Source organism: Pleurodeles waltl, chromosome 12 (assembly GCF_031143425.1).
Source record: "Pleurodeles waltl isolate 20211129_DDA chromosome 12, aPleWal1.hap1.20221129, whole genome shotgun sequence".
Taxonomy (NCBI): domain Eukaryota; kingdom Metazoa; phylum Chordata; class Amphibia; order Caudata; family Salamandridae; genus Pleurodeles; species Pleurodeles waltl.
Genome location: NC_090451.1, coordinates 365,605,675 through 365,632,681, shown reverse-complemented (window position 1 = coordinate 365,632,681; position 27,007 = coordinate 365,605,675). Strand labels below are relative to the sequence as shown.

At 42.9% G+C, this 27,007-nt stretch overlaps 1 protein-coding gene across 2 annotated transcripts in view; it reads left to right on the top strand.

Moving 5' to 3' along the window:
• The window catches only part of HRH3 (histamine receptor H3), an 89,962-nt gene extending 69,005 nt beyond the window's left edge, over positions 1 to 20,957 (top strand). The window contains exons 3-4 of one of the 2 annotated variants that reach the window (XR_011199752.1): positions 18,887 to 20,117; positions 20,407 to 20,957. Coding sequence is in view for 1 of the 2 variants with exons in the window: in XM_069215727.1 (XP_069071828.1) it covers positions 18,887 to 19,777 (891 nt within the window). In the remaining variant the exon portion in view is untranslated. Of the gene's footprint in view, positions 1 to 18,886 lie in introns of both variants that reach the window. The other variant, XM_069215727.1, reaches the window with a different exon arrangement.
• Positions 20,958 to 27,007: the final 6,050 nt, after the last annotated feature.

Sequence of the window (27,007 nt, the reverse complement as noted above, 5' to 3'; positions counted from 1 at the left end):
CACCACTTTGTAACCCCTTGAGCCACATTATGCCTGCGCATAGGGAAGCCGAGAAAATGGTGCAAAGAAATCTAAAACATTTCTTTGGGTCATTGTTTCTGGCATTTTTAATGTCTGCTCAGAGCAGGCGTTAAAAGGGGACACACCATTGGTTACAACGGGCCCCTATGTACTGTTCAGGGTTAGCGCCAACATTTTGATGCTAACTCTGAAAAGAACATCGATAGCGTCAAACAATTCTGACGCTATTGCCACCTACCCTGCACCATGGTGCACCATATTTGAAATACGGCACAACATAGTGGCTGTAGTGGGGCGCTAAGGGGCACAAGGAAAGTGGCGCTGCACTGGGTGCAGCACCACGTTTCTTAAATCTGCCCCTTAGTGTCTGATTCAGAAAGCTAATTTTCTGAATGGCAGTCATTTTCAAAGCAAAGGCCTGGTTCACTCCTGTGGGATATGTCACAACAGAAAGAGCTTTGTGAAGCAGACTCTTAAATTCTACAAGGTGTTATGTATTTGAGTGTGATCTGATGTCATTTAAATAGAACAAGCATTGGCAAAGCAGATAGGTTCCACCTATGTGAAATCTATTTGTTTGTCACTGTTTTTGTACATGTTGCACATCAGTTGAGCTGCTGTGGAACATGGCTTAAAGTAAAACAAGGGCTATTATGCAGTAAAGAAAAGCTCTATGATGCAGCCAGCATTGTCCGCATCATAGCGTTTTTTTTCTTTTACTTTAAGCATGCTGCACAGCAGATCAACTGGTGTGCAACATGTAGAAAAACGTTGACAAAGCCAATAGATTTCGCATAGGTGAAACCTACTGACTTTGGCAATGCTTTTTGTTTTAAAGTGGACTCTGGGAATTCGCTCCAGTAGTGATACAGATCCTGCCGTTATTTCTGGCCTGTGCATTTGGTAATGCTGAAATATATGTTTTCTAGAAGATTCAGCATCAAGTGGTGGCAACTTTAAAAAGCCTGTGCGATAACTGAGTGACTTAACACACATATGTCAAACAATTGCCACCTTGTGGTAAATAAATTAAAATAAATGAGGAAGAGAGGCATCCACATGAGCATATACACACACATATGCACAAATTGGCATTAGAATTGCATGGTTACATCATTTACACAGTTCAAATTAGCAGGTCACCACAAAGACACACACACATATACATATACATGCAGGCTTGCACACAGAAATCACAACATGTGCAGAGCCTCATTAAGCACTAGACCATGTATCTCTAGGTTAAGCTGCAGCTTGTCCACCATCTTGGATATGAAGAAGTGTATTTCGTTTTTCAAAGGGGATGAAAAGGGTCACGGTCTGAAAAGGCAGTAACTCCCTTTAACTGAATTGTGATTAGTTTATCCATACCTAAAATCGATCACCTTTTGGACACATCCATCTGTGCGCTCCTGTAAAAGGGAGGAAGACAATTGAAGACTTCACAAATGTAACTTCAGTGAACATATTTGTACACCGATCAATTACAAACTCCTACACAGAGTCAAGTTTCACAAGCATTCTAGTTTTATAATGGTTTTGGTGGATATCGTGTTTTTTTAAATATATAACAGCGCACAACTCTTTAATTATTGAATACGTGACTGTGAGTGGGGAGGGTGTTAGGAACAATGTGGGAAGAGCGCTGAGGAGGAGAAGAGACAGCTTGTAAATTAACTTGTATGAAATGCTAGATACCAAATAGAATTAATTCTAGTTTTATAATGGTTTCAATTGATATAGTGTTTTTAATACACCACAGTGCACACCTCTTTAACTATTTAATTCGCAACTATGAGTGGGAGATGGTGTTGGGAACAATGTGGCAAGAGTGCCAGGGAGGAGAGGAGACAGCCTGCAGATGCAGTCATTTGGAGTGCTAGATGCCAAATAAAAAGCAAAGTGCCTTCTCAAGTGGGTAGCCAGTGGGAGGACAATGAGCACTAGCCACTGGCCAGTGACTGGAAGCTGTTCTTTGGCCATGCTCCACAGAATGGACAGGCAAAGCAGGAAGACATGCAAAGTGAAATCAGAAGACGTGCTGATCAATCAGAAGCATGGAAATTAGAGGGATATTGACTTTTACAGATGGTTAGTGAAGGTAAGTAATGTGTGCGTTCCAAGACCCTTGTAAGATTTTTTTTTTTTAATACAAAAGATTTCGCAAGCACTGCACAAGCACTGTGCAGTCAAAACCTAAAAAAGTGCAGAGCAAGGGAAAGAGATGCCCTTGTGCATTGTCGTGCACATATGGCCATCTTGGAATGTTTTTGTTAAATAAATGTTTATAAAAACCTTTCAAGAGTTGCAACCCGTATGTCCACGCACATGCATGGGAAGCAATGTTGGAATGGTTTAGAAAGGCCATTTCTAAGGTGGTGGTCACTAACAGAACATGAGCGTACTGCAAGCAGCAGCAAAGGTCCAATAGCAGCATTTGTGGAGCTGCCGGACCCTCATAAAAGGAAACAAAATAAATTAAGTCTTAGAAAAATAATTTTTGTTTTTAGAAGGGAAACACTAGGACTACAATCCCAAGAAGTCAAGTCAAGGGAATTCCTTTAGCTATAGATAGGCATGTTGTGCACAGGTAAACCCTGGGGTACGCTGCAGATGATTTTGGTGGCTTCGGAGCGGAATGGGGGGAGGCGGACTCTCTGGGTTCTGCCGGTGAGAAAGGAGGTGACCCAGTTCAAGGCTGTGTCGCAGATTCCTTCATTGCTGAGGCGTGTGCGTAGGGTGTGGTGGCAGATGGTGTTGAATGCGGCCGAGAGGTCCAGGAGGATGAGGGCCTCAGTTTCGCCATTGTGCAGTATGGTTCTGATGTTGTCAGTGGCGGCAATGAGGGCAGTTTCGGTACTGTGGTTGCTGCGGAATCCAGATTGGGAAGGGTCCAGGGTGCTGTTCTCCTTGAGGAAGCGGGTTAGTTGTCTGTTGACAGCCTTCTCGATGACTGTAGCCGGGAAGGGGAGCAGGGATATAGGCTGGAAGTTCTTGAGGTCCTTTGAGTTTGCCTTGGGTTTTTTGAGGAGGACGTTGATCTCGGCATGTTTCCAGCTCTCCGGGAAGGTGGCAGACTCAAAGGAGCTGTTGATGATCTTCTGTAGTTGGGGTGCGATGACAGAGCTTGCATTGTTGAGGATGTGGTGAGGGCAGGGGTCAGATGGAGAGCCAGAGTGGATGGTGTTCATGATTTCGATGGTGTTGTTGTCGTTAACAGGGGTCCAGGAGAGCAGGAGGCTGGTCAGTGGTGAGTCTGTGGTGTTGGTGGTTGCCGGGGGGTCTGGGTGCTGAACCTGTCGTGGATGTCTGCAATCTTGCGGTGGAAGTAGGAGGTTTAGGAGTCGCAGAAGTCTTGAGATGGCGGGATGTTCACGTTGGAGCTGGGGTTGGAGAGTTCCTTCACGATGTTGAAGAGCTCCTTGTGGCTGTGTGCATTGTTGTTGATTCGGTCTTTGAAGGTGGTTCTCTTGGCGGTTCGGATGAGTTGGTGGTGTCTGCGGATGGCGTTTTTGAAGGCTGTGTGGTTGTCCAGTGTCTAATCTTGGTGTCACTTCTTTTCAAGTCTTCGACAGGTTTGCTTAGATTCGTGGAGGTCGCGGTAAACCAGAAGGCTTTTCTGTAGGTGCGTCTGTTGGAGGGATTCTTGATCAGGGTGGGAGTATTGGCACAGGTATCGATCCATTTCTTGGAGTTGCGGGCAGCTGTGTCAGTGTCAGTGGTGTAGATGGACGAGTTCCGGGAGAGGGTCATGATTAGTTGGTCTTCGGTGACCTTGTTCCAACTGCGGTGGGGGATCTGTTGTGGGTGGTGGTGTGTTGTGGGTTTCTTGAAGGAGAAGTGGATGCAGCGGTGATCTGTCCAGTGGAGTTCAGTGGTGTGGCTGAAGGAGACGTGATTGCTGGTGGAGAAAATAGGGTTGAGTGTGTGTCCTGCGGAGTGGCTCGGTGCCATGACAAGCTGTTTAAGGCCAAGGTTGGAGAGGTTGTCGAGCAGGGTGGCGGTGTTGTTGGTGTTCCCGAGGTGGAAGTTTAAGTCCCCAAGGAGTATGTAGTCAGTGGATGCAAGAGCGTGCGTGCTGATGGCGTCGGTGATGGAGTCGCTGAACTGTTGTCGGGGGCCGGGGCCTGTATAACAAGGGTCCCTCGGATGGTAGTGTTTGGGTCAGTGTGGATCTGGAAGTGCAGGTGTTCTGCGGTGCTGAGGGTGTCTTCGGTGCTGGTCGTGTTCCTGAGGGTGTTCTTGTGGATGATGGCGATGCCTTCTCATGGTTTGTTGGAGCGGGCTCTGCGGGTGATCTTGTAGCTGTCCGGAATGGTTATGGCGATGTCAGGCACTGAGGAGGGGTTCATCTAGGTCTCGGTGAGGAAGGCGACGTCTGGGGAAGCTGAGTCAATTCCATGGCTCTTCTGCATGTTTGTTGACGGAGTGGGTGTTGAGGAGGATACATCTGAGATGGTTGCGTCCTGCCCTGGTGGGTGGGTCGCTGGCGTGGAGGCTGGTGAAGGTGCAGTTCCGGCAGGAAAAGGGTCCGCGGGTGATCTGCGGGGAGACTTGAAGGCAGGCAGGAGAGCGGCTGGTGCTGAGGGTGTAGGGGGGTGGCGGCATCATAATGAAGACGTGTGTGGTGGCGGTTTGGGGGACGAGAGCCAGGGGTTCTGGCACTGGGCGCGATCCAGGCGCAGACGGACGCAGACGGGATTTCCTTTGGCGTGCTAGCGGCACGCCTGCTGCACACAGCCACACAGCACCCACCATTAATTAGGAAGGTGGGGGGGAGGAGAGGACAGCTGGGATGCAGGAATGAAAATGGTGTAAAAAAAGGGGCGGGCCGCGGGGGCCACGGAGCTGCAGGGACGGGAGTGCAGCACGAGAGAGCAAGGACGGGAGCGGGGCTGCAGGGGCAGCAGCAGTGGGGAAGAGAGAGAGGGGGAGAGTGAGAGAGAGTGGAGTGGAGGGAAAAGCGGAGAGAGAGTTTAAGCAAAGACAAAAGTCAAGAAAGGAGCACTGTGAAAAGCGAACGGCAGAAGGGGCACAGAGGGGGCAGACACGGAAAAGAGAGCAGAGTGGAGGGAAAAATCGGAGAGAGATTGTAAGCAAAGTCAAAAGTCAAAAAAGGAGCACAGTGAAAAGCGAACGGCAGAAGGGGCACAGAGGGGGCAGACACGGAAGAGAGAGCAGAGTGGAGGGAAAAATCGGAGAAAGATTGTAAGCAAAGTCAAAATTAAAAAAAGGATCACTGTGAATGCCAGAAGGGGCACAGAGGGGGCAGACACGGAAGAGAGAGCAGAGTGGAGGGACAAAGTGGAGAAAGAGTGTAGGCAAAGTCAAAAGTCAAGAAAGGAGCACTGTGAAAAGCGAACGGCAGGAGGGGCACAGAGAGGGCAGACACGGAAGATAGAGCAGAGTGGAGGGGAAAAAGCGGAGAGAGAGTGTAAGCAAAGTCAATAGTTAAGAAAGGAGCACTGTGAAAAGCGAACGGCAGAAGGGGCACAGAGGGGACAGACACAGAAGAGAGAGCAGAGTGGAGAGAAAAAGTGGTGAGAGAGTGTAAGCAAAGTCAAAAGTCAAGAAAGGAGCAGTGTGAAAAGTGAATGTCAGAAGGGCCACAGAGGGGGCAGACACGGAAGAGAGAGCACACGGAAAGAGGAGAAGTGAAAAGGAGGAGAGAGGCAGCCTAGCAGGAAAGCAGAGCTCTCCAAGTAGACACTAGGGGTGAGGCGCAGGCAGAAGCCTGCGGGTGGAGGACGGCCTCGAACTCCTGACAGAGGTCAGGAGTTCAGAGGAGCGAGGGATGAGGGCTCTATTAACCAGGTGGAGCCATGGGAGGCAGAGAAGTGCACTGACCAGGTCATTAAGATCAGCTGGTGACAATCTAAAATTATTTATCCTTGCTTAACTGTTGTTGGTGGCAAAAGATCACTTCAGTGGTGTATTAATACAATTTCGTGCAGGTATGAACAATAGGAGCAACATAAGAGACCAGATTCACCCTAGAGATTTTGCTACCCTGGGAGAAAATGTCCCAGACTACCCCCATCACATGATAGGTAATCAGCGGCCAGGTCACTAATCTCTAGTCTGGGTGAAGCTCTACCAGAATCAAAAAAAACATTTTGGAGATATCACCTCACCCACAACTAATGGTGGCATGCTTCATCATAGGCGATATCCCAGACCATGGTAGGTGAATTCCACCATGGCGGACTCAATCATTGCTGGAAGTTCTTAGATAGACCAATTTTGGATATTTCTGGATCTCTTCTGTAAGAGATGAACCCAGAGCTTAGGGTGGTCCACCCTAATTCTGGTCAAGCCAGGATGGCACTCCCTGGAATCACACATTGGTCAAGAAGATGTGCTGGCATGCACACCCAAGTTGATTCCTTTCTGCCAGAAATTAAACACCAATCTCCATGTTAAAAGAATAAACAACTATTTGTCACTTGATTTTGCCTGAAATTTGACCTCTATCTTGAAGCAATGCAAGATCAGATATCAGATAAAAGCAAAGTTTAAAGTCATCTTTATTGCTCTATCAGGACCACCAGCATGGTGAATTTGAAGGTGCTGCAGCACCCCCAACATGCCTACTTCCAGCACCTATGATCACTGCATGCTGTGCAAATCCTACCTGACCCTAAAATATGCTGAAATAATTCTGAAAGAGCTAATTCAACTCTTTGTGTTAAAGTCTCAATTGTGTGCATGTTCTTGTTGCCCTTCTGATAACAAGCAAAAAGTAGTACAACAGATATTAAGGCTCAAAATATAACTAAGGTTCCCTACCAATTGTTATTTAGTTACTTCCCAAAGGTCAACATGCTGAGAAAATTGACTCAAGTACAAACTGTCCATTTGTTTTGCGATTATACTTGATAAACAAGTGAAAAGGAATATATGCCAGGTTCTCTTGCTCAATGTAAACATGTATATCGATATTAAGCTAAGCTGCTACCAAGTACCTTACAACGTATTGTATGGATTTAATGAATAATCTAAATCACTAATACAATGTATCACAAAAGTATGAGTGTCTTTATCAATGTAAGTATAGTTCACAAAGGTATCAGTAGATAATCACAAATCTTTTTTTTGCAAACCGAAAGGTACACAATGCTACAGGATGATTTTTACACCAGCAATATATAGAATCAGAGGATAGCAACACTCATTAAAATATACTCTGATAATGGTCAATCACAATGAAAGCTAATGGGATCCATTGTTACTTGATGGTGTTAAGGTTTGCGGTTCCTTGGTTCTACATCACAATGCTACGTAAAAGCTCTGCATCACAACCACTTTGAAAAATCTTTTTTGGCTCACGATGCTACTTTTAATCAAGTCCAAAGTATGTTTGCTGCAATACCTATCATTTTACCTACCTCATGCCCTCAAATACCCTTCCCATGTGGGCTTCTGAACATCACTCACGCTGAGAAAATGTACAATGGTGGATTAAGAGATAAAATAAATGAAATGTAGGATATATTTAATCACTGGTGGTGAGCATCCAAACCATCAGGGCAGCATAGGCCCTGCCTCTGCCCTACTACTATGTTTACATTTCCGTGTCCTTTCGACCAAAGTGCTTTTGTCAACAAAGTGCTTATGGCAACATGGCATGAGCACTTGCGAGAAAAATATTATGCTAGTCAGGCTGCCATGTTATGTAGGCCCACTCTAATATTTTAGGTCTTGCATTAGCCAAGACCTTTTGATTTTCCTAAAATAAAATTTATAATATATGTACTGAAAGGGGATTTCAGCCACCTCTCTTCACCCGTTGGTGACATGTGTCATTCACATTTTGTTTCCACCAATTAGAGCATACTGCATGGGGCAAGGGGTCAGACTACTTAAGCCACTGGTTAACTTTACAATGAGTGACTGCATTTTGAACAAGGTGTGCATCCGCACACAAGATAGTTCCATTTAGAGCAAGTGTTTTTGTTTTACTTTAACATTTGTTTACTGTTGCCTGATGGAATAGCAGGATGCCTTTTGAAGTGAGCGCAAGGCACATGCCAGCTTTATCAGTTCCTGTCCCCTACCAAAGCTGTTTCTTTCCTTTTCTCTTTTTGCCTTTTTCCCCCTTTCTTTCTTTTTGCATTGTTTATTTTATTTTGTTGTTGTCTTCTATCATAATTTCTTTCTTTCTCTGTTTTTGACTTCATTGCTTTTCTCTTTCCTTCTATTCTTCCTTCTTTTTGCCTTCTTTCCTTTTTTCAAAATTTGTTTCATTCTTTCTTAATTTTGCCTTCTTTCCTTCTTTTTTCCTACTATTGCCTTCTTTCCTTCTTTCTTTAACTCCTTATTTCTTCCTTTATGTACTTCCTTCCTTTTTATTTTCTTTTTTATATTTTGAGCTTTTTACCTCTTTCTTTTGTGTCTTCTTCATTTCCTTATTTCACTTTTGCCTTTCATTTTTTCTTTTGTTCTTTTTCTCTTTATTGCCTTATTTCCCTATTTTCTTTCTTTTCTTCTTTGGCTTCTTTCCTTTTTCTGTTCATCTGTTCTTATTTCTTTTATTTCCTTCTTTCTTTTGTCTTTGCCTTCTTTCTTTTTTCTTTCCTTCTTTTGTTCCTTCCTTCTTGCCTTTTCTTGTTTCTTTCCATTTTTTTTTTTGCCTTCTTTCATTTATTTTGTACATTTATTTTTCTTCTTTTTTGCCTTCTTTCATTATTCCTTTCCTCATTCCTTCCATCTTTCTTCCTTTTTGTCTTTTTCTTTTTCCTTTCCTTTTTTGTGGCCTCCCTTCGTGCATTTTGCAGTTTTCCCTTCTTTTTTCTTTATTGTCTTGATTCTTTCCTTTTTTCTTACTATTTTTCTGTCGTCTAACCCTTCTTTCTTCTTTTCCTCTTTGTTCCTTCTTTCTTGTTTTCCTTTCTTTTTACTTTTTTCGTAATTGTTTGCCTTCTTTCTTTCCTTTTTGTCCTTTCTATTCTTGCTTTTTGTCTTTTGTCTTTCTTACCTCCTTTTTTGTCTTTTTTCGTTCCTTCTTTTTTCCTTCTTGCCTTCTTTCTTTTTAATTTTTGACTTCTTTCCTTTTTTGCCCTTCTGCATTTCCTTCTTTCCCTCTTTTTGCCTTTCTTTCCTTTTTTCTTTCCTTCTTTTTGCCTTGTTTCCTTTTTCTTTTCTTCATCCCTTCTTTTCTTTTTGGCTTCTTTCCTTTTTCCTTTAATGCTATCTTTCTTTCTTTATTTCTTCCTTTCTTGACTGTCTTCCTTTTGCTTTTCTTCTTTCTTTTTGCCTTCTTTACCTCTTTTTTCTTTCTTTTTTTGCCTTCTTTATTTGCGTGTTTCTTTTTTGCCTTTTGTTTTTCTTTCCTTTCTCTCTCTTTTGCCTTTGTTCTCTTTTTCTTACTTTCTTTTCTTCTTTGGTTTCTTTACTTTTTATTTCCTTGTCTGCTTCATTCCTTCTTTCTTGCTTTCATTTTACTTTCCTTCTTTCTTTCTTGCCTTTTTTGTTTGTTTTTGCTTTTGCTTCTTCTTTTTGCCTTCTTTCATTATTTGTTTTTTCATTCATTTCTTCATTATTTTTTGCCTTTTTCTTCCCTTCTTTCTTTTTTTGGCCTTCTTTCCTTTTCTCTTTCCTTCTTTTTTCTTTGCTGCCTTGTTTCTTTCCTTCTTTTCTTAGTATTTTGCTGTCTTTAATCCTTCACTCTTCTTTGCCTTTTTTGTTCCTGCTCCTACGTGCCTTCTTCCTTTTTTCATTGTTTCTTTCTTTTGTGCCATCTTGCCTTGTTTCTTTCCTTTTTCTGCCTTTCCTTCCTTTGTCTTTGTTTCCTTTCTTCTTTGTTTCCTTCTTTTTGCCCTTTTCTTTCCTTCTTTTTTGCCTTTGTGTCTTTTTTTTTACTTCTTTCCTTGTTCTGGTCTTCTTTCTTTTTTCTTTTCCTCTTTTTTGCCTATATTTCCTTTTTTCTTTCTTTTCCTCTTTTCTTCTTTTTCCATTTTTCTTTCCTTCTTCCCTTCTTTTCCTTTTCACTTCTTTACTTTTTTCTTTCCTTCTTTCTTATTTGCCTTTCACATTTCTTTCAGTCTTTCATATTTTCGTTCCTTTTTTCTTATTGCTTTCATTTTCCTTCTTTTAACAGTTTTTGTTTTTTCTTTCCTTCTTTGCTTGTTTGTTTCCTTCTTATTTTTATTCCTTATTTCCTTTTTCCTTCCTTTTTGCCTTCTTCCTTTCCTTCCTTCTTCCATTTTTGCCTTTATTCTTTTTTCTTTCCTTTACTTTTTGCCTTCTTTCCTTCACGTTTGCCTTCTTTCATTTCTTTACTTCTTTCTTTCATGTGTTTTTCTTTCCTTTTGCCTTCTTTTCTTCCATATTATCTTCTTTTTTGCATTCTTTCCCTTGTCCTGCTTTTCTTTTATATTTTCTTCTTTGCTTCCTTCTTTCTTTCCTTTTCTCTTTCTTTATTTCCTGTTACTCTTTCTTTCTTGCCTTTCCTTCTTAGTTTCTTTTTGCCTTTTCTTTCTTTCCATCACTTTTGCCTTTTTTGTTCCCTCTTCCTTTATTGCCTGCCTTCCTTTTTTCTCTCTTTCCTTCTTTCCTTCTTTATATCTTTCTCTCCTTCCTTTTTTGCTTTCTTACTCTTTTTGTCCTCTTTCTTTTGTGCCTTCTTTCCTTTCTTCTGTCTTTCTCGTCTGCCTTTTCTCCTTCTTCCTTTTTTGCCTTCCCTCCTTTTTCTTTCTGTTTGTGCCTTCTTTACTTCCTTTTTTGCCTTACTTTCTTCATTTCATGTTTTGCTTGCTTTTTGCCTTTGCGTCCTTTTTGGCCTTCTTTCATTCCTTCCGTCTTCTCTGTCTCCACTTCTTACTTGTCTTTTTCTTTCTTGTCTTCTTTCTCAAAGGCAAGAGCCTGACAGTCAATGCCAAACCAACTGGCTTTCTTCCAGCCTGTGTTAGCTAAAGCATTTTGATTTACTGAATGTATGTCTAACATCATTAATTATAGAGGGTTTCAACCAGACTTTATCCATTAGTCTATGATTTTGTCATTCACAATTTTCTTTCACCAACTCCATCATGAGTCAAGGGGCAATGTATCGTCTGCTTTAGCCACTGAATGACTTGAGTTAAAGCATGCTGCTCTTCCCTTAAGAGCACATCCACACACAAAGTAGTTCTCAAGTAGTTCCCTTTAGTGCCAAGGAGTACTATGATAATATGTACTTTTTTGGGACCAAAAACTTACATTTGTGGTTTTAGCCAATGTTTTATTTTTCTAAATTTGATGAAAGCCCAGCAGCTTCACAAGAAATAATGTTTTTGCAAAAAAAAGACTAAACAAAACAAGAATTGACAAAAGGCTGGTTGCCAAAGCCAGATCTATTACCTTTGCCAATGCTTGTTTTATTTTAACTCAGTTGAAACAAACTCCGAACTGGGAGTTTCTTTCTGCAGAACAAAAAAGAAAATCAAAACCCTGATACACCTAGGTGACTATTAATGATTTTGTCTGTCTGGAAGTACTACATCTTACAACGAGATCCCAGGAAGGAAAAATAGAAGGCAGAAGACACACCCTGCATAGGGTGGGCCATCTGACATTTATAGACTGCTGTGTGGTCAAAAAGCCTCCAGTCACGAAGCTATCGGAGGCACCACCAATTGAAAGCTAGCAGTACCCCAACTCTAAATGAAGCTGAAGAAACTGTAAACAAGGCTCTTAATAATTTCTTGTACTCTTGTTCTTAACTCGCCTTCATTCAAACTCAGACAGGACTCAGACAGGAGATACAGGACTAACATTCTATTCAGCAGAAAGGTGCTAATATTGGAAAGCAGAGTACATGCAGGGCCTATCCCCTCCCTGGCTCCACTCCCAACAATCCCATCTCATTGAAGATTCCAGACTCTATGATTTTTGTCTGTATAAAAATGTATAAATTTACAAGGGCTCAGTGGTTTTCTGCATGGTCATTCAGGGATCAGACTCTCTATTTGACCCTCTCCTCCTTCTTTTCCGACTTATTCAGTCTCCTTGCAGCTGTGATTGGAGACATAGAACACTGGGGTATGGAGACTATAGAATTTGTCCCTTTCAGCAATTTCAATCAAGAATTTTACTTGCTATTGTTTAACTTTGGATAGAAGGACTGAGGAATTAGGCATAATTTTGGAAGACAGTCTGATCAGGCATTTCCTGTTTAAGGCCTTGGTGAAGATATAATTTAGCCTATATTTTGTTAGCCCTTCAGCAGTGGTGCTAAATCTAAGTAATCGTCCTCATGCTTAGCTTTAAAGATATTTCAATACCCCATGGCCTCATCTGGGACCATATTGGAAATACTGCTAGTATGTTGCAGGTGAACAAACAATGCTTTCTTTCTCTTCAGCATCCAGGGTGTTCAACAAGGACTTAATTCTGGTGGTGCTGGTCTGTCTGTGACTGCAAAGCATATATTTGTAACTTAATCGGACTCTTTCCCATAAGCCTTGGAAATCTGCCTTAACATTATGATAGCCTTGCTGTTTGAAAAACACTCTTTGTAAATAAGGCCATATTGGCCTTTACCCTGTCTCATTGGATGACCTTCATCAGAACCTTTCTTGATCTGACTGAGAGTATTCGACTCAGGATGGAATTCAAGCCAGCCAGGGTTTTTTTTTCAGCATTACAGATTCTGGTCTAGCACCATTATTTGGTGGATCCAGAGGGGGGCTTGTCTCTGGCTTTCTGTGTTGCGTTAGTTCCCCATGTTTGAATGTGCTGTTGTTATCCATGACTGGTTCCACTGTGGAGAGAGGGGATGGCACTTCAGTGTCATTTGATAATAATCTTCCTATCGTTAATGGATACATGAACTAATAGTCTGTGTAAAGCTGACTTTTTTATATCACACAATTCTTCTAGAACCAGAAACGTTCATTGAGATGGAGGGTCTCAGTCTTGATTGATGAGTCACTGCTGTTCAATTGATTCACAAATTGTGATTTCCAGAGGATGGAGGTTTCAACATTCATGTCCTTATAATGCTATTAATTCATTTGGCTAAAAAAGCCATTCTTCAATTGGTACGAGAAATTAGGGTTTATATCATCATTGATTAAACTACTGCTAAGTTTCATTTTAAAAAGCAGAAGCAACTTCCTCCCTTTTGCAATTATATGGCATAGTAACCCTACGAATGACCGCTGCAGACTGGTCTGGGACAAGTGTGTTCCTCCTCAGAATTCTGTTGTCATAAATAATTTCAATAGGCTATTCACTTTCCTCCAGTTTAGAGGCACCGTTCTGTTTGCGATTTACAAATATTCTTTGCTACATTCAATTCACTCGCTCTTTGAGCCTATAGTTAGCATTAGTCGCTGACATGGACGACCACATTCCTTGTTGTGATCAGTGCTGCCAAATAAACAAATGAAATGCTGGTTCTTCATTGGGCGATACTTATGGTGTATTTCACTGGAACAACGAAGCCTTTTGAAAACTGTTTCCAGATCATTCTCCTTTGTTAATTAAGAAAAAAAAAAAAAAACTGGGGAACAGACAGGTTAATATGCAGAATACAATATAAGCAAAGCATTTTGATGAAAAAAACACGACAGAAAGCAACAAAACGATATTAAAAATATCAACATCAATCATCATGGTAATAAATGAAAGCTAAATAACGGTATCCTGGCGATCAAGCATATCGCTCATCCAAAGCCTGACTGGATCCCAAATCCAGCTCAATCTCAATCTCTGTACACCATTCTCTATCAAAGTAATCTCCAACAGACAGTTGTTCAAGAATTCCCGCCACCAATTTCATCGATCGGGGGCCCACTCGAGAGCCAGCAGTGTGCCAAGACAGCCTAGCCAAACAAATTGAAAAGAAATATGTAAGCGAGGTGTTATGGAATAATCGACAAATGCCCCACCTTGATCATCTTTGAGTCCCACCCTACAAATAGGTTTGAGATGTTGTTAATTTTCCCAAAAACAAATGCACAGAATAGATGCAGAGTAGGAGCCGAGGCAAAGGCATGAACCATGTCGACACCCTCAAGCCCTCAGCAAAAGCAAAGATCATCCGTGTGAAGCTTCATTACTCGAAGGCGTTAGGGAGTGTAGCAAAAATCATTGATGTCTTTAATATGATGAACCTTAATGTGTGAAACATTCAAGACCCTCTGTGCCAGGAGGTTATTGAGCTGCACGTTCCCATCGACTACCTCCGATTTAAGGAGTTTGCTTCATTTAGCAGCCCTCTGCTGAAAATTATCGGCTGTATGGACACATGAAAAATAATAAATGAACCTACAGACCAAACAGATATTCCTCTTCAAGGAAGCATTCATTACAAGCTCTAATAGGGGATTGTCATAGCAGCTGATCTCGTCTTTATTAAAACTAGAAATAACATGTTATACTTGCAAATACCTGTAGAAACTAGGACGAGGATACTGCTGCTGCAGTTTCTTAAAAGAATAAAAGACTTCCCCCTCAAACAACTGACCCATGGTAAGAATCCTAACCTGCTCCCAGTTTTTCCAAAAGCACTCTTGAACACACAAGGGCAAATTTGGATTACACACTAAATATGTGAATTGATTAAGCAGGGCAGGGTTTAGGAATACCTGCTTGAGAGAGCCCCAGATAAGATGAAAAACCTGTCAGGTCTTGAACCAAGTTCTTTGAAAATGCACTGTGCCCACTATTTCGACCCCTTGGGTTTTCGAGTCCCTTAAATGCAAGAAGTCACTAAACATATACTCCTGATACCACACACCCCCAGCCCAAAACCAAACATAGTTGTGAAAAAAATGAAGAGAGAAAATAAAACTGCAGGACCAGGAGAGACCCCACCATACTACATAGGCTGCTGAAGAAACTGTATCTGACAGCAAGGCTTCCTATAACACCAGATAAATGTCTGCCAGGAGGACTCATCGAAAAATGCCAGAGGAAGAAAAAGAGAGATGCAACAATAGAGATACATGCATCTCAGAAGGACAACCATTTTAATAAGGTTGCACTGGCCAATCAAGCCCAAATGGAGACAATTCCACTTTGCAACAACACTGACTGTTTCTTGGTATCGCTTCCCATAATTATTTTCAACAATCTCCGCCAAATGTACCAATAGCTTTACCCCTAAATAGACAGCCGACAGTACCTATCTTTTATCCTGACTGGGGGAGTGACGTTAGACAAGACCAGAGTTTTATCCAAAGTAAGCTTATAGCTGGAAACATTCCCAAAATGGATGGGTGACCTCCTTGACTGCCCTTAAGGCTTTAACTGGAAAATGTGTTAATACTGCCACATCATTGGCGTAGGCTAAGAACTTAAGCTTGAACCAATTCATTTTCTGGGACTGGATATACTCAGCCAATTTGAGAGATTGAACAAAAGGCTCGATCTATAAAGCAACCAGCTAAGGAGAAAGAGGACACCCCTGCCTGGTACCATTGGAAAGAAGTCCCGAACAGCGAATCCTTGCTTCAGACTAGTGTGAAGTCAACAGACTCTAGAGACAAAGCCAGAACCTAGTCACGTGGTCTCCATAGCCACCTATAGTAAAGGCCAAGAAACATAGTCAAAGGCCTTCTCTGCGTCTAACAGAATCATACCTACTGAGCCTTAGCAGCTGAGGCAACCTCCAGGATGGTGATTGCCGTACTGACGTGAGGTTGTATCCTGTCCTAGGATAAAACCATGCTGGTTAGAATCCACCAAGCTCGTAATGACAGCTGATAACCGATTAGCCAGAATATGCATATAAATCTTTGAGTTGGCATTAATTAATGAAATTGGGCAACATGAACCACAGAGTCAGGTCCTTCCTCTTTTTAGGGAAAATTACGAAATTGGTCTCACCCCAAGGCCCAGGAACCTGACCAGATGTGTCAAAAGAATTAAACAAATCCCGGAGAACTGGGGCCAGGATATGCGAGCGGTAGCATAGTACTCTAATGGAATGTGGTCTGGACTGGAAGTCTTGCCCTTGGCTAGGGAGCTGATGGCACCCTCCACCTCCAAAAGAGTCATTGGTGCTTCTAGATCAGCCCTCTGAGTGAGACTAACTTTATGCTGAAGATAACGCCCAACCAACTGAAAGATAGCTTGAACCGAGGGAAAGCAATCCTCACAATAGAGATCCTGATAGAACTGCTGTAAAACATTACATATAGCAGCTGGATCTACAACAAGCTCCCCTTTCTCAGTTCTGATCTGCTTAATGGTGTTAAAGCTGGAATGGTCCTTCACTCTAAAAAGAGAGCAGCCACCCTATCTCTTCACTATTCTCGAAATTGACATTTGCCTAGAATGGGAGTTTTTGACTGCTCGGTCTTAAATTCGCCTCCTAAAAGAAGCTTGAAAAACAGTCAGTTGTTCCATGAGAGCATCGGTCTGGGGCCCATCCCTAGCACTTACGCTACGTCCCAAATTGGTCTCTATGATACTAAGAGTCAAGCAGGCCTCAGACTCCTCCAACCTTGCCTCTCTCCTTTGGTGGGGAGCAAACTGGAGCTTTTGTCCCCAACAAGAAGCCTTAAGTACATCCAAAACAATGTTGTGAGCTGCTGAGCCAGCAATCACCTCTAGGAACTCACATAAGTGAAGGCTGAGAGAGGAGATAGAGGCCTCCTCAAGAAGTAGAAGACTTTGCTCAAAAGTCAATCCCTGAAGCCCAAAGGACTGAAGTGGACTACTGATCTGAATAAACAGGGAGACCGCATTATAGTTGGATATGACCCTTAGATTCAACACCATCTTAAAGGATGAGACCAGTGTCTTGGTTATTAGAAACATATCCCAATGTGAGAGAGATTTATGGAGGGCAGAAGAGAACATAAAGCAAGGTTTATTGGGATGCTCAAGGCGCCAGAGATCAACCAGCGCATATGAAGAGAAGAGTTGTTGCAGAACCCCCCTAAGATGATGCTTTCCCTGTAAAATGAGGCCCCAGTGGCCCTGGTAAAAAAACAGAGTCCCTTTTGGGCCATAATGTACCATTAAAATCCACAAACAATGAGGGGCAGTGACCAGAAATGGAGCTCCACCAACAAGACATTTAACATTTTCAGGTCATCATTATTTGGTCCATAGATAACACAAAAAGTAAACAGCAGTTTATCCGTCAAGATGGGTTTGAGGTACCTCCAAAATGTCTGTGAATTTGCAGGTATTTAATGCATTTTACATGGAAATCCACTTTTGTAAGTCAAGACTAAAAATAAAGGTTCTCGAGTTCCCCAAATGTTCCAAGCACAGACAGAGTAAGTAGGTCTTCTATACGGAGTTGACTACTGCAATCTGAGCATTCCATGAAACTCATGTGGTGCCGGTTGCACATGTCGTGAGTTGAACAACTAGGGTACTGAAGTGGATGTTCACATCAAGGGGCAACCCATGGGGGTCAAGAATACTTCTAGGCTACTGACTTCAACATTGTGAGTGCAGGGTTATGACTTCTGGTTTCCTCTGGTGGCACAGGGACTGGACAGAGGAATACATACATAGCACAGTTCTTAAAACGGAGTTACTTTAGGACACTGTGGCCCTCATTCTGACCCTGGCGGTCGGCGGAGAGACGGCGGTCGGACCGCGAACAGACCGGCGGTATTAAAAATGGCATTCTGACCGCGGCGGTCCCCGCCGCGACCGACCGCTACTTCTCCACTCCGACCGCCACGGCGGTCATGACCGCGGGGCTGGAGTTTGCGCACTCCGGCCCGGCGGTCGTCCCAAGACCGCCAAGGGTATTATGACCCTGCCTACCGCCGCGGTTTCTTGCGGGCGGGAACCGCCGTGCGAACCATGGCGGTAAGCACTATCGGGGCCAGGGAATTCCTTCCCTGGCACTGATAGGGGTCTCCCCCACCCCCCACTACCCACCCGAGTCCTCCCCCCACACCCTCCACCCCCCTGCCACCCCCCAGAGGTGGTACGAACCCCCTCCCCACCCCCACCCCGACATGCACATACATGTACCCCGACATGCACACACCCCCAACATGCACATATACACACCCCCTACACACACATACACAATGGGGACACATACCCGCACACATACATGCCGACATGCGCACCTGCCGAACAGCACACATTACCCATAGACACAGCAGCACCCCCCGCCCGCATACACGCACTCACACACTCCCTCTACACACTCACACGCACACCCCCATGCACGCCCACATCACACAACACCCCCCCACCCCCTCCCCTCACGGACGATCAACTTACCTTGTGCGTTGGTCCTCCGGGAGGCGACGGGAGCCATAGGGACGTGACCGCCAACAGAAGACCGCCAACAGAAGACCGCCACACAGAAATGTGGGTCGTAATTCTGTGGGCGGTGTTCTGCTGGCGTGGCGGTGGAGGTTGACCAGTCTCCACTTTCCCGCCGACCGCCAGTGTGGCTGCTGGCGGTTTTCCGGCGGAACGCTCCCAGCGGTCAGAATGCGCACAGCGGCACACCGCCGCGGTCGGCGGTCTTCACCGCGGCGGTAACTCAGCGGTCTTGCGAAAAGACCGCCAAGGTCAGAATGAGGGCCTGTGTGTGGTTGTCCCGTTAAGGATTTCAAAGATAAAATACTTTTGAAAAGAACAGTCTATTGCAGTACGTTTTTTAAATTAGCCTTGATTCACTTGACTCTATATAAGCTATATTTTTAATTGTTGCTTTGCATGAACTGTCTCTCCCTTTCTCCCACCAACCACCACCTTGGTTTGCATTTATGTCATGAGGTGCATTTCTGTACCATTACCACAATCTTCCATGTGAAAGCCATTTTTTCAATGACAAGTAAAATTACTTCTCTTTAGTTTTCTACTAGTACAAATGTATACAGAACCTAGCTCAAAAGCATTCAAGTATTACTCTAGATCTCACGTCTCCTTTTGCTTTTGATTGTAGGTGACTTACAGAGCACAAAAAGGAATGACTGGGAATGCGGTGCTTAAGATGATCTTGGTTTGGGTGGCAGCATTTCTCCTGTATGGACCAGCAATCATCACCTGGGAATACATTGCTAGGAAAAGCATTTTGCCGGAAGGAGAATGTTACGTGGAATTTTATTACAACTGGTATTTCCTCATGATAGCGTCCACCATTGAGTTCTTCACTCCTTTCATCAGTGTTACGTACTTTAACTTAAGCATTTACATCAACATAAAGAAGCGCACTATGATGCGGAATGAAGATCCGTCCCCGGGGCAGGAGGACTGTGAAATGAGCTTCCGGGGGAAGAAAAGAGAGCACCTCATATTTTTTGTGAAGCCTGTTCAAAGAAACCAGGTGGATCAGAAAAAACGGGCAAGTAGCCTATCTCCTGCTCGACCATCAGAAGCAAGACCAAGCGCGAACAAACTTGACAGCCAGTCACTGGACTTCAATATAAATCATGATTTGCCACCCCTGCATGTGGACGGCCAGCTGAAGCAACAGCAAGCCTGCTTGTACAAAACGGTGGAGAACGTCTGCAGCAGCACAAGGGTGGATATGGCAAGCACCATCGCCAACCGTTTCAGGCTCTCCAGAGACAAGAGGGTGGCCAAGTCATTGGCCATAATTGTTTGCGTCTTTGCCCTGTGCTGGGCGCCCTATACGCTCCTGATGATCATCCGGGCAGCCTGTCATGGACGGTGTGTACAGCACTATCTCTATGAGATCTCCTTCTGGCTACTGTGGTTGAACTCAGCAATAAATCCAATTCTATATCCTCTGTGCCACATGAGTTTCAGGAAAGCATTCATGAAGCTGCTGTGTCCAGGAAAGGTGAAAATCCACCCCAATATTTTCACATGACAGTAGGGAGGATTTAGGAGGAAAGAGCTAGGGGGCCGAAAAAGAACCACAAACTTTGACTGTTTACCAAGCTGATTTTGCTTGGTTGTTTTGAAACTGCAGAAAATTGCTTCTTTGGTCCTTGAGAAAGGCAGTATTAATTAACATCTTGACTCATTGGTCCTTTCAGTGTTATTTTACTTAAGGTCATGGACTGAAAGTGTTATTTGTTTTAAATAAGGATTATTTCTTGACTGGGCTTATCCATCCATTGTTGAAATGCTATCACAAGAAGGCGTGTTGCATTGCAGACAAAAACATCCTATTTCACTGTAGCCTCAATCGCTGCTCCTCTGCGCTGGTGAGTCAGAGGAACAATATTTTAACTCAAGGGGATAAAAATGCTATTACAATAGTATTGAACATTTATATAAGATAAACCAGATACACACTGTTCTTGCCTTCTCCTCCAGCTCATATAGTCTCATAAACACACACATACACTTTGACTTCATCAACACACTCCTATAGCGTACCCACACACTTGACAACTTACTTGCCCTGCTAGAAATCCTACCATTGACTTGGCGGTTACAGACTGATCTCAGCTGTGTGTGACCAGTACCTTAACGTGTGTTCCTCTTTTCTAGGACTAGCTCTGATGCAGTTTTGGTGCCCCGGAAGGATTTCCTTGCCTTCACAGTCTATTTCAAGGTCCAAGGATCAATTGCTTTTACAGTCCATCTCTAAACTTCCAGTCATGGATGGGATAGACCACAAAAGGGTGAAAACCTCGAACAGGAGGTGGAAACCATCACACTCTGTGTCAGGAGAGCAGTGGACGCCGCTTTGCTGTTCCCGACACCTTCTTTCCCCCACTCTCCCATTTTCACTGTTTTATAAAGGCTGTTGTGGATTAGCTGGAGGCATTATTACAATACAACAATGAAAAATAAAGTCCACTTCAATGAGTGTCTCAAACAAAGAAATCACAACATTGTATCCCTGAAAAAAGGACTAATTAATAGTACTTACTTGGAGAAATAAAGTCAACTACAACTTCAACTAATCCATTAAAAAACTTTTTTTTTATTTGACAATTGTCTTCACAGTGATGTGACCTGATTCAAATGAAAATATTTATTAGAAACATTTAAAGACTTAACTAAATAGGCACAATATAAGTAAGGTAATGAATCCTATCCCTGCTTTGGTTGTTTTATTTTGGACTAAGGAGGTTTCATATGTATTGATAATTTATTTATTTGCAGCATGGTCTCTATTTTATATTGTTTGTGCGTTGCTCTTTCCGGTCAAGGCTTTTCTACCACTGTGTGGACTTTGACAGTGGGGTAAGAATGGTTTGGTTATGAAGGCTTTGTGCTAATGGTGAGTGGTCACATTCATCCTCATACCCTTTCCTCTGTGGTCAGCTATGATCAAGACCTGTCTGAAAAATACCCAAAATTCAGTTGTCTCAACCCTCCTAATTGAGAGATCAAAGTTTTTTTATGTTCGGGTTAATGAGTAAACTCCACCATCTTAACTGACTTAGGCGCAATGTTTGCCATGTTAGCACTCTCTGCCATTGAGATTAGGCTAGATGGCACAGTGCTAGAAGATGCTCTTATGACATTAGCATATACATACCCCAGCTCTGCATCTTAAGATGTCCTACAGGACTTGCTATGTTAAGAGCTGGTACACAGTCTTGGTCAGTATGCAGGAACACTTAGGCAAGCATAGCACAGCTGAACAAATCAACTTTACAAGCATCAGTTACATGCTATATTTACACGTCGTGTGAGCCTGAGATCAAGTAGCGGTTTGCTGGTGGCAACCAATGTATCATGGTTATCGTAGCTTACTAACACAAGTCGACGGTGAGGTTATATTAGGAGCCTTTCTTCTATCCTTTACATCACATTCTGGTATTTGCATTACCAAGCTTACTTTTCACATCATATGCTTTGGGCGGACCTACCTTACCAGCCTACTTGAAGCTGAACCCTGTATAGAGTTTGTAGCCATTGCTCACTGCAACATGCAGCACCAGGCCAAAAGATGGCCCAAAAGAAGGAACCTCATTGACGTATCACCCTGATTCACGGGGGGCACCACTTCCCTGACTTCCACACTGGTGCCATCTCCTGCTTCAAAACAAATATCACTTGCAAAACCAAGACTAGATGGTACAAACTAGACCTGCTAAACACAGCAAAGATCTCAATAAGTGAAGACAGCTTCAAAATGGCCATCCAGGTGCTGGTATTGTCTTACCTTGATGTAGCCAATACACTACAAGCTGGTGTCCCTGAAACTCATCTGATGCTGAGGGCTGTTCTCCAAGCAGCAGCATATATACAAAGCTATAAATAATGCATTCCAACATATCTAGCTTTGATGATCAAAATGCCAGTAAGATTAGAAGGCCTACGCAAGACCTGTAGCAGCAAAATCTTCAGACTAGAATCCAGAATCTGCAAAATGAGAACAGTAGGGGACAATCTTTCTCCTACAATGACCTAAGGATAAGGAATACATTTAAATTAAAATTTGTCATGCACCTGCTCTCCTCCATTTAAGAAATGAACTTAAGGCCCTACTCTTCTAGTGACCGCTGGTCACCAGATGAAATTGCTATAGGTCTAGGCAGAAAACTTTGTGATGCCTGCATTCTATTCTGCTAAGACCAACCTACTCCCTCCCCCCTCCTACTTCATCTGTCCTTCATTCTCAGTGCCTACTTATCCCCTGCAGGTTTGCTTATCTTTCTCTCTCCCATGGTTGAATTCCTTACTCATCCTTTGCCTATCCCCACTTAACTATCCATCCAAGTTATAATATTCCTTTCTTTGTACTGTGCTCAGTTTGTAGACCAAGGTTTTTACCATACACATACACACATACATACACACCGACACACATAGAAATTAATTGTAAAAAAACAAAGGTTACAAGGACGATATAGTTAGGCTCACATTTTAAATGTACTAAACCATAGAAATCACCTGTTATAGTTAGAGTTATCTCAAGTAACTATAACTTGTGCACTGAGGTAACTAGAACTCACTTCCCCACCTCTAACATAATAGCCCCAGGGAGGGGGTGGTCCCCAAGGGTCCGGAATGGACCCCTATGTTTTTTTAAATTAGCTCCGGCAACATGACAGTCCCCAGGTTTGCAGGAGGGGGTTGGGCAATCCCCCACATTGTTTACAGTAAGTGCCCCGGGGAGGTGGCAGTCCCTGGGACTGGGGGGAGCCAGGCAGCCCCCGCATGAGTGTAACAGAAGTGCCCCAGGGTAGTGGAGGGCCCCAGGGTTGTGTGGGGCCACGCAGCCCCCTGCACTTCACGTTATTTTGTGCCCCATGGAAGTGGTGATCCCTGTGGCTGCTGAGTAGGCGGCGCACCCGCAGTGTTTACAGTAAGTGTCCTGGGGAGGTAGCGGTCCCTGGGGCTGCAGGACAGCCGGGCTGCCCCACGCATTGTTAACAATAAGCGCCCCAGGGTTGTGGTGGTCCCCAGGGCTGTGGGAGGGGACAGGTTGCCCTGCCGCTTGAAAAATTAAATGCCCCCGGGACCTGGGCCACTTGAGGGCTCCAGTGAAACAAGCGCGGGAACCTGGCGAAATTTTTTTTACAATGCTTTTTTGCCCTGGGGGTCCCTCTAGGACCCCAGCACCAGAGCTAATGGATCAGGGTGTCCCTACCACGGACCCTTTTCTTATTTTTTACATTTTTGTCTATGACTTGGCTGTGTCCGAACATGGCTGCCAATACTTCCTTGTTGAACTGTTGGAGGCCAGTCAGACCTCAGCACGAGATTGGGAGGGTTCACAGAGCCTTCACGTCCCTATATATATACATTTGTTTTTTTCTTTAATTAATAAAAAAAACTGCTGACAGAGTTACACCAAATAACAAACAGGTTGCTTTGTGGACCAAGAGCTACCTTTCTACCAAATTTGGTGTAATTCCATCCAGTGGTTCTGGCTATGTCGATGTTCAAATCCCCAATAGAAAAATGAATGGGGAAAAAGCATTTTGGAACCTCCCTTTTTTCTCAGCCCAAAACTTTCCAAACAGTAGCTCATGTGGGCGTTGAATTTTTGTGGAAATATATATATATATATAACAGCAGCAGCCATCACCCGACTGTGTCGTTATAGTTAGAACCTACTTAATATAGGGAATGGATTTTTTGTTTTGCTAATTACTTTAATGACTTGCCGCTGTTTGACAAATTTTCAGGAAACTTTCCAAAATAAGCCCCTTCCTGGAAAGATTTGGGGTAATGCATCAAGCAGGGGCCATAAAGAAATGGGGATCACAAAATGCAATTTAATATTGCAGTTTCCATAGGGATATTTGAACAGCACTACAGCCAAAATGGCTAAGCAGAAGTACACCAAATCTGGCATAAAGTTACATCCTTACCCAAAAAGCATATTTTTTTTGATTTGGTGTAGTTCTGTTCAGTAGTTTTTGAGAAATTGAGATTCAAATTTGATAGATATCTGGACAGTTGGTTAAAAAAAATCAAGTCTTCTGATTGCTGAGGGGGCTTTTTCACAGCAAGCTCTCTGATTTTCTGGCTGCAACATGAAAGGATATGTTGCAGTGGCCATTACAGGACTTGAGGACTTGAGGACTTGGCCCCTGACTTGGAAATGTTTTTAAAAAATACCACATGGGGACGGGTAGGAGTTCACCCCTGGGACTTGTTGGAGCTGTCCCCAAATAAACAAATGTGAGATGGGTGTCTATTGGGTGTTGCCCATCTAGGGAAGCTGGGTGCAGGGCCTGGCCGGAGGTGATCCATGCACCCAACCTTACCACCATATAGGGGGTGGACTGCTCCAGGGGACTGGGAATGTTAGTAAGATCTTACTTTATGCTACAAAACCCTAGAAATCCATTGAAAAAAAACAACGTTTAAAGTGATGTTATTGTTAGTTATGGTAATAATATCTTATTTTCCCTGGAACAAAAACCGTGGAAATTCACTGAAAAAAATGTTAAAGTGCTGTTGTAGGTAGGTGAAAATGAAAATTAAAATGTAAAATTTTAAACTAAAAACACTGACATTCACCAGTTACAATTTACTGAGCTAACTAGAACTAATGTCCCCACCATGCTCTGCTTATGACCTCCCCAATGGCATCACTCATGATATGTTCAATGACGTAATTAATGATGTCCGTGATGACATCCCAAAGGACATAATTGATAACAACACTGGGCATGGTGGAGCCACAAGTTAAAATTGTCTCAATAAACTATAACTGGTGAAAATCAGGTTTTTTTTTAGTTGGAAATGTTAAATTTTAACTGACATTTTCATCTAACTACAACGTCACTTTAACATTTGTTTTCTTCTGTGTATATATATATATATATATATATATATATATATATATATATATATATATATATATATACATACATAGCCTACAAATCAGAAACAGAACATGGAAGGTCTGGCCACACATGGTAGTGAACATCCTCCCCTGCACACAGCCAAATCACCTCAAGGGCCTGTCAAATTGAAAAAGTAAACGTGGCGCAGCCAGTGGGGCATAAAGCATTACCCAAGACTCCTTACAATACAGTACGGTGTTAATGCATTTGGCAAAGTGGACATAGAGCTTAAAATGACTCACAGTATTGGCCTCCTGCGAGGTTCTAGCTTCTTTTGAAGTCTACACTTCGGCTGTGAGCCACAAAAAGTCTTCTAGCACAGTGCTTCCTGCTGTGACGAGGTAGCCCAAAACGTATACAACTTTAATTACATGTGTCATGGATGTCAACACTCCGACTGGAGGCATGTTCCTGTCACACCTTCTGAACTGTCATGTGTAGGGTAGGTCAAATGTGAGATTAATGCAAACATTTATTTTATATATATGTCCCTATCACCACTCATGGGAACTGATATGTAGGTTAGGTGAAAGATTATGGCTGGTTTGAGGTGTGTGTGCAGCATACGGGCTTGACAAGTATGAATATGAAGTTACATTTTAGTTACTATCTGCACTAAAGAATCATTTAACGTGACTTTTTAGCTTGTAATGGTAAAGTTCCTTTCATGCTGTCATTAAATTTGGCCATATTTTCAGGGCAGTTTAGAAAGTCTGTTCACCTACCCACTATATCGTGCTTGTGGGTGTATGCTGTACGTGGCAGTAAACATAAGAGGAGGTAAAGATGCCTTCAACAAAGAGGACATCCCATGGGATTTTATGTAATAATAACATATATGGTTATTGATTGGTTATTCCTTAATTTGTGCTTGTGGCTGCAGGTAGTGAACACCTTCACTCATTTTTGGGGATTGTGACATACTTTTCATCATCATTCTTATTCCAGGAGAGAGAAAAGCAGAAAGGGGAGTAAGAAATATTGTAAAAGAGTTACAAAGGAGACTGCAGGGATGAAGCAGAGCCTGCAAAGAGTGAGATTAAGAGACTGGAAATCTAGACAGGCGAAAGTAAAAGGAGTGAGGTGGAATCAAAACAAGGCATTTCTTAATATAATTTCTATAAAGGACAGCATTAGCCTAATGGCGATTGTTAGCTCTCAGAGCATCTCTCCTTGACCGACATAACTTTCTTTTCAGCAAAGCGCACTTGCACTTATTATTGGGATAGCAGGCTTTTTCATGATTTACCGAATTTAAGATGGTTGCGTTCTGATTTCAAGTCAATACGAAGACCATTCCAAGTTTTAGCTGCTGTGATTGAAAATGTGCCGGCATCACTATTAATTTGGCTTCTGAATTTAAAGTTCTTCTAGGTACACACAATCTAAACATGTTTGCAATAAAAAGAGGGTCTCACTATAAAGTGCTCCGTGAGCAACAACAAAGTGGTGTAACAGCATCCACTTATTCGTCAGCAACTATTAAAGTGTCCTCACAACCTGGTGACCTTAGGTGTAGTGTCTACCAGGTTTCACTGAAACATAAATTAATAATACTACAAGTATTACTTGTATTTATTTTACATGACACCAATACTACTCAACATACACATGCCCTGGCTCCATCTTGTGCACATAAGCATTTGCCACCCTCACAAAACATCATATCAAGTCTTACTCATGCTTCCTCCTACGTCAACAGTGCACATTAAGACATTTTAGAGCACCATCATGTGCACAACATGGCTCCAAGGCATGAAGCTGGTTAAATGTTTGCCACCTTCAGGGCACATCGAGATGTTGTGAAGGCAAACGTTCCACTTTAGACA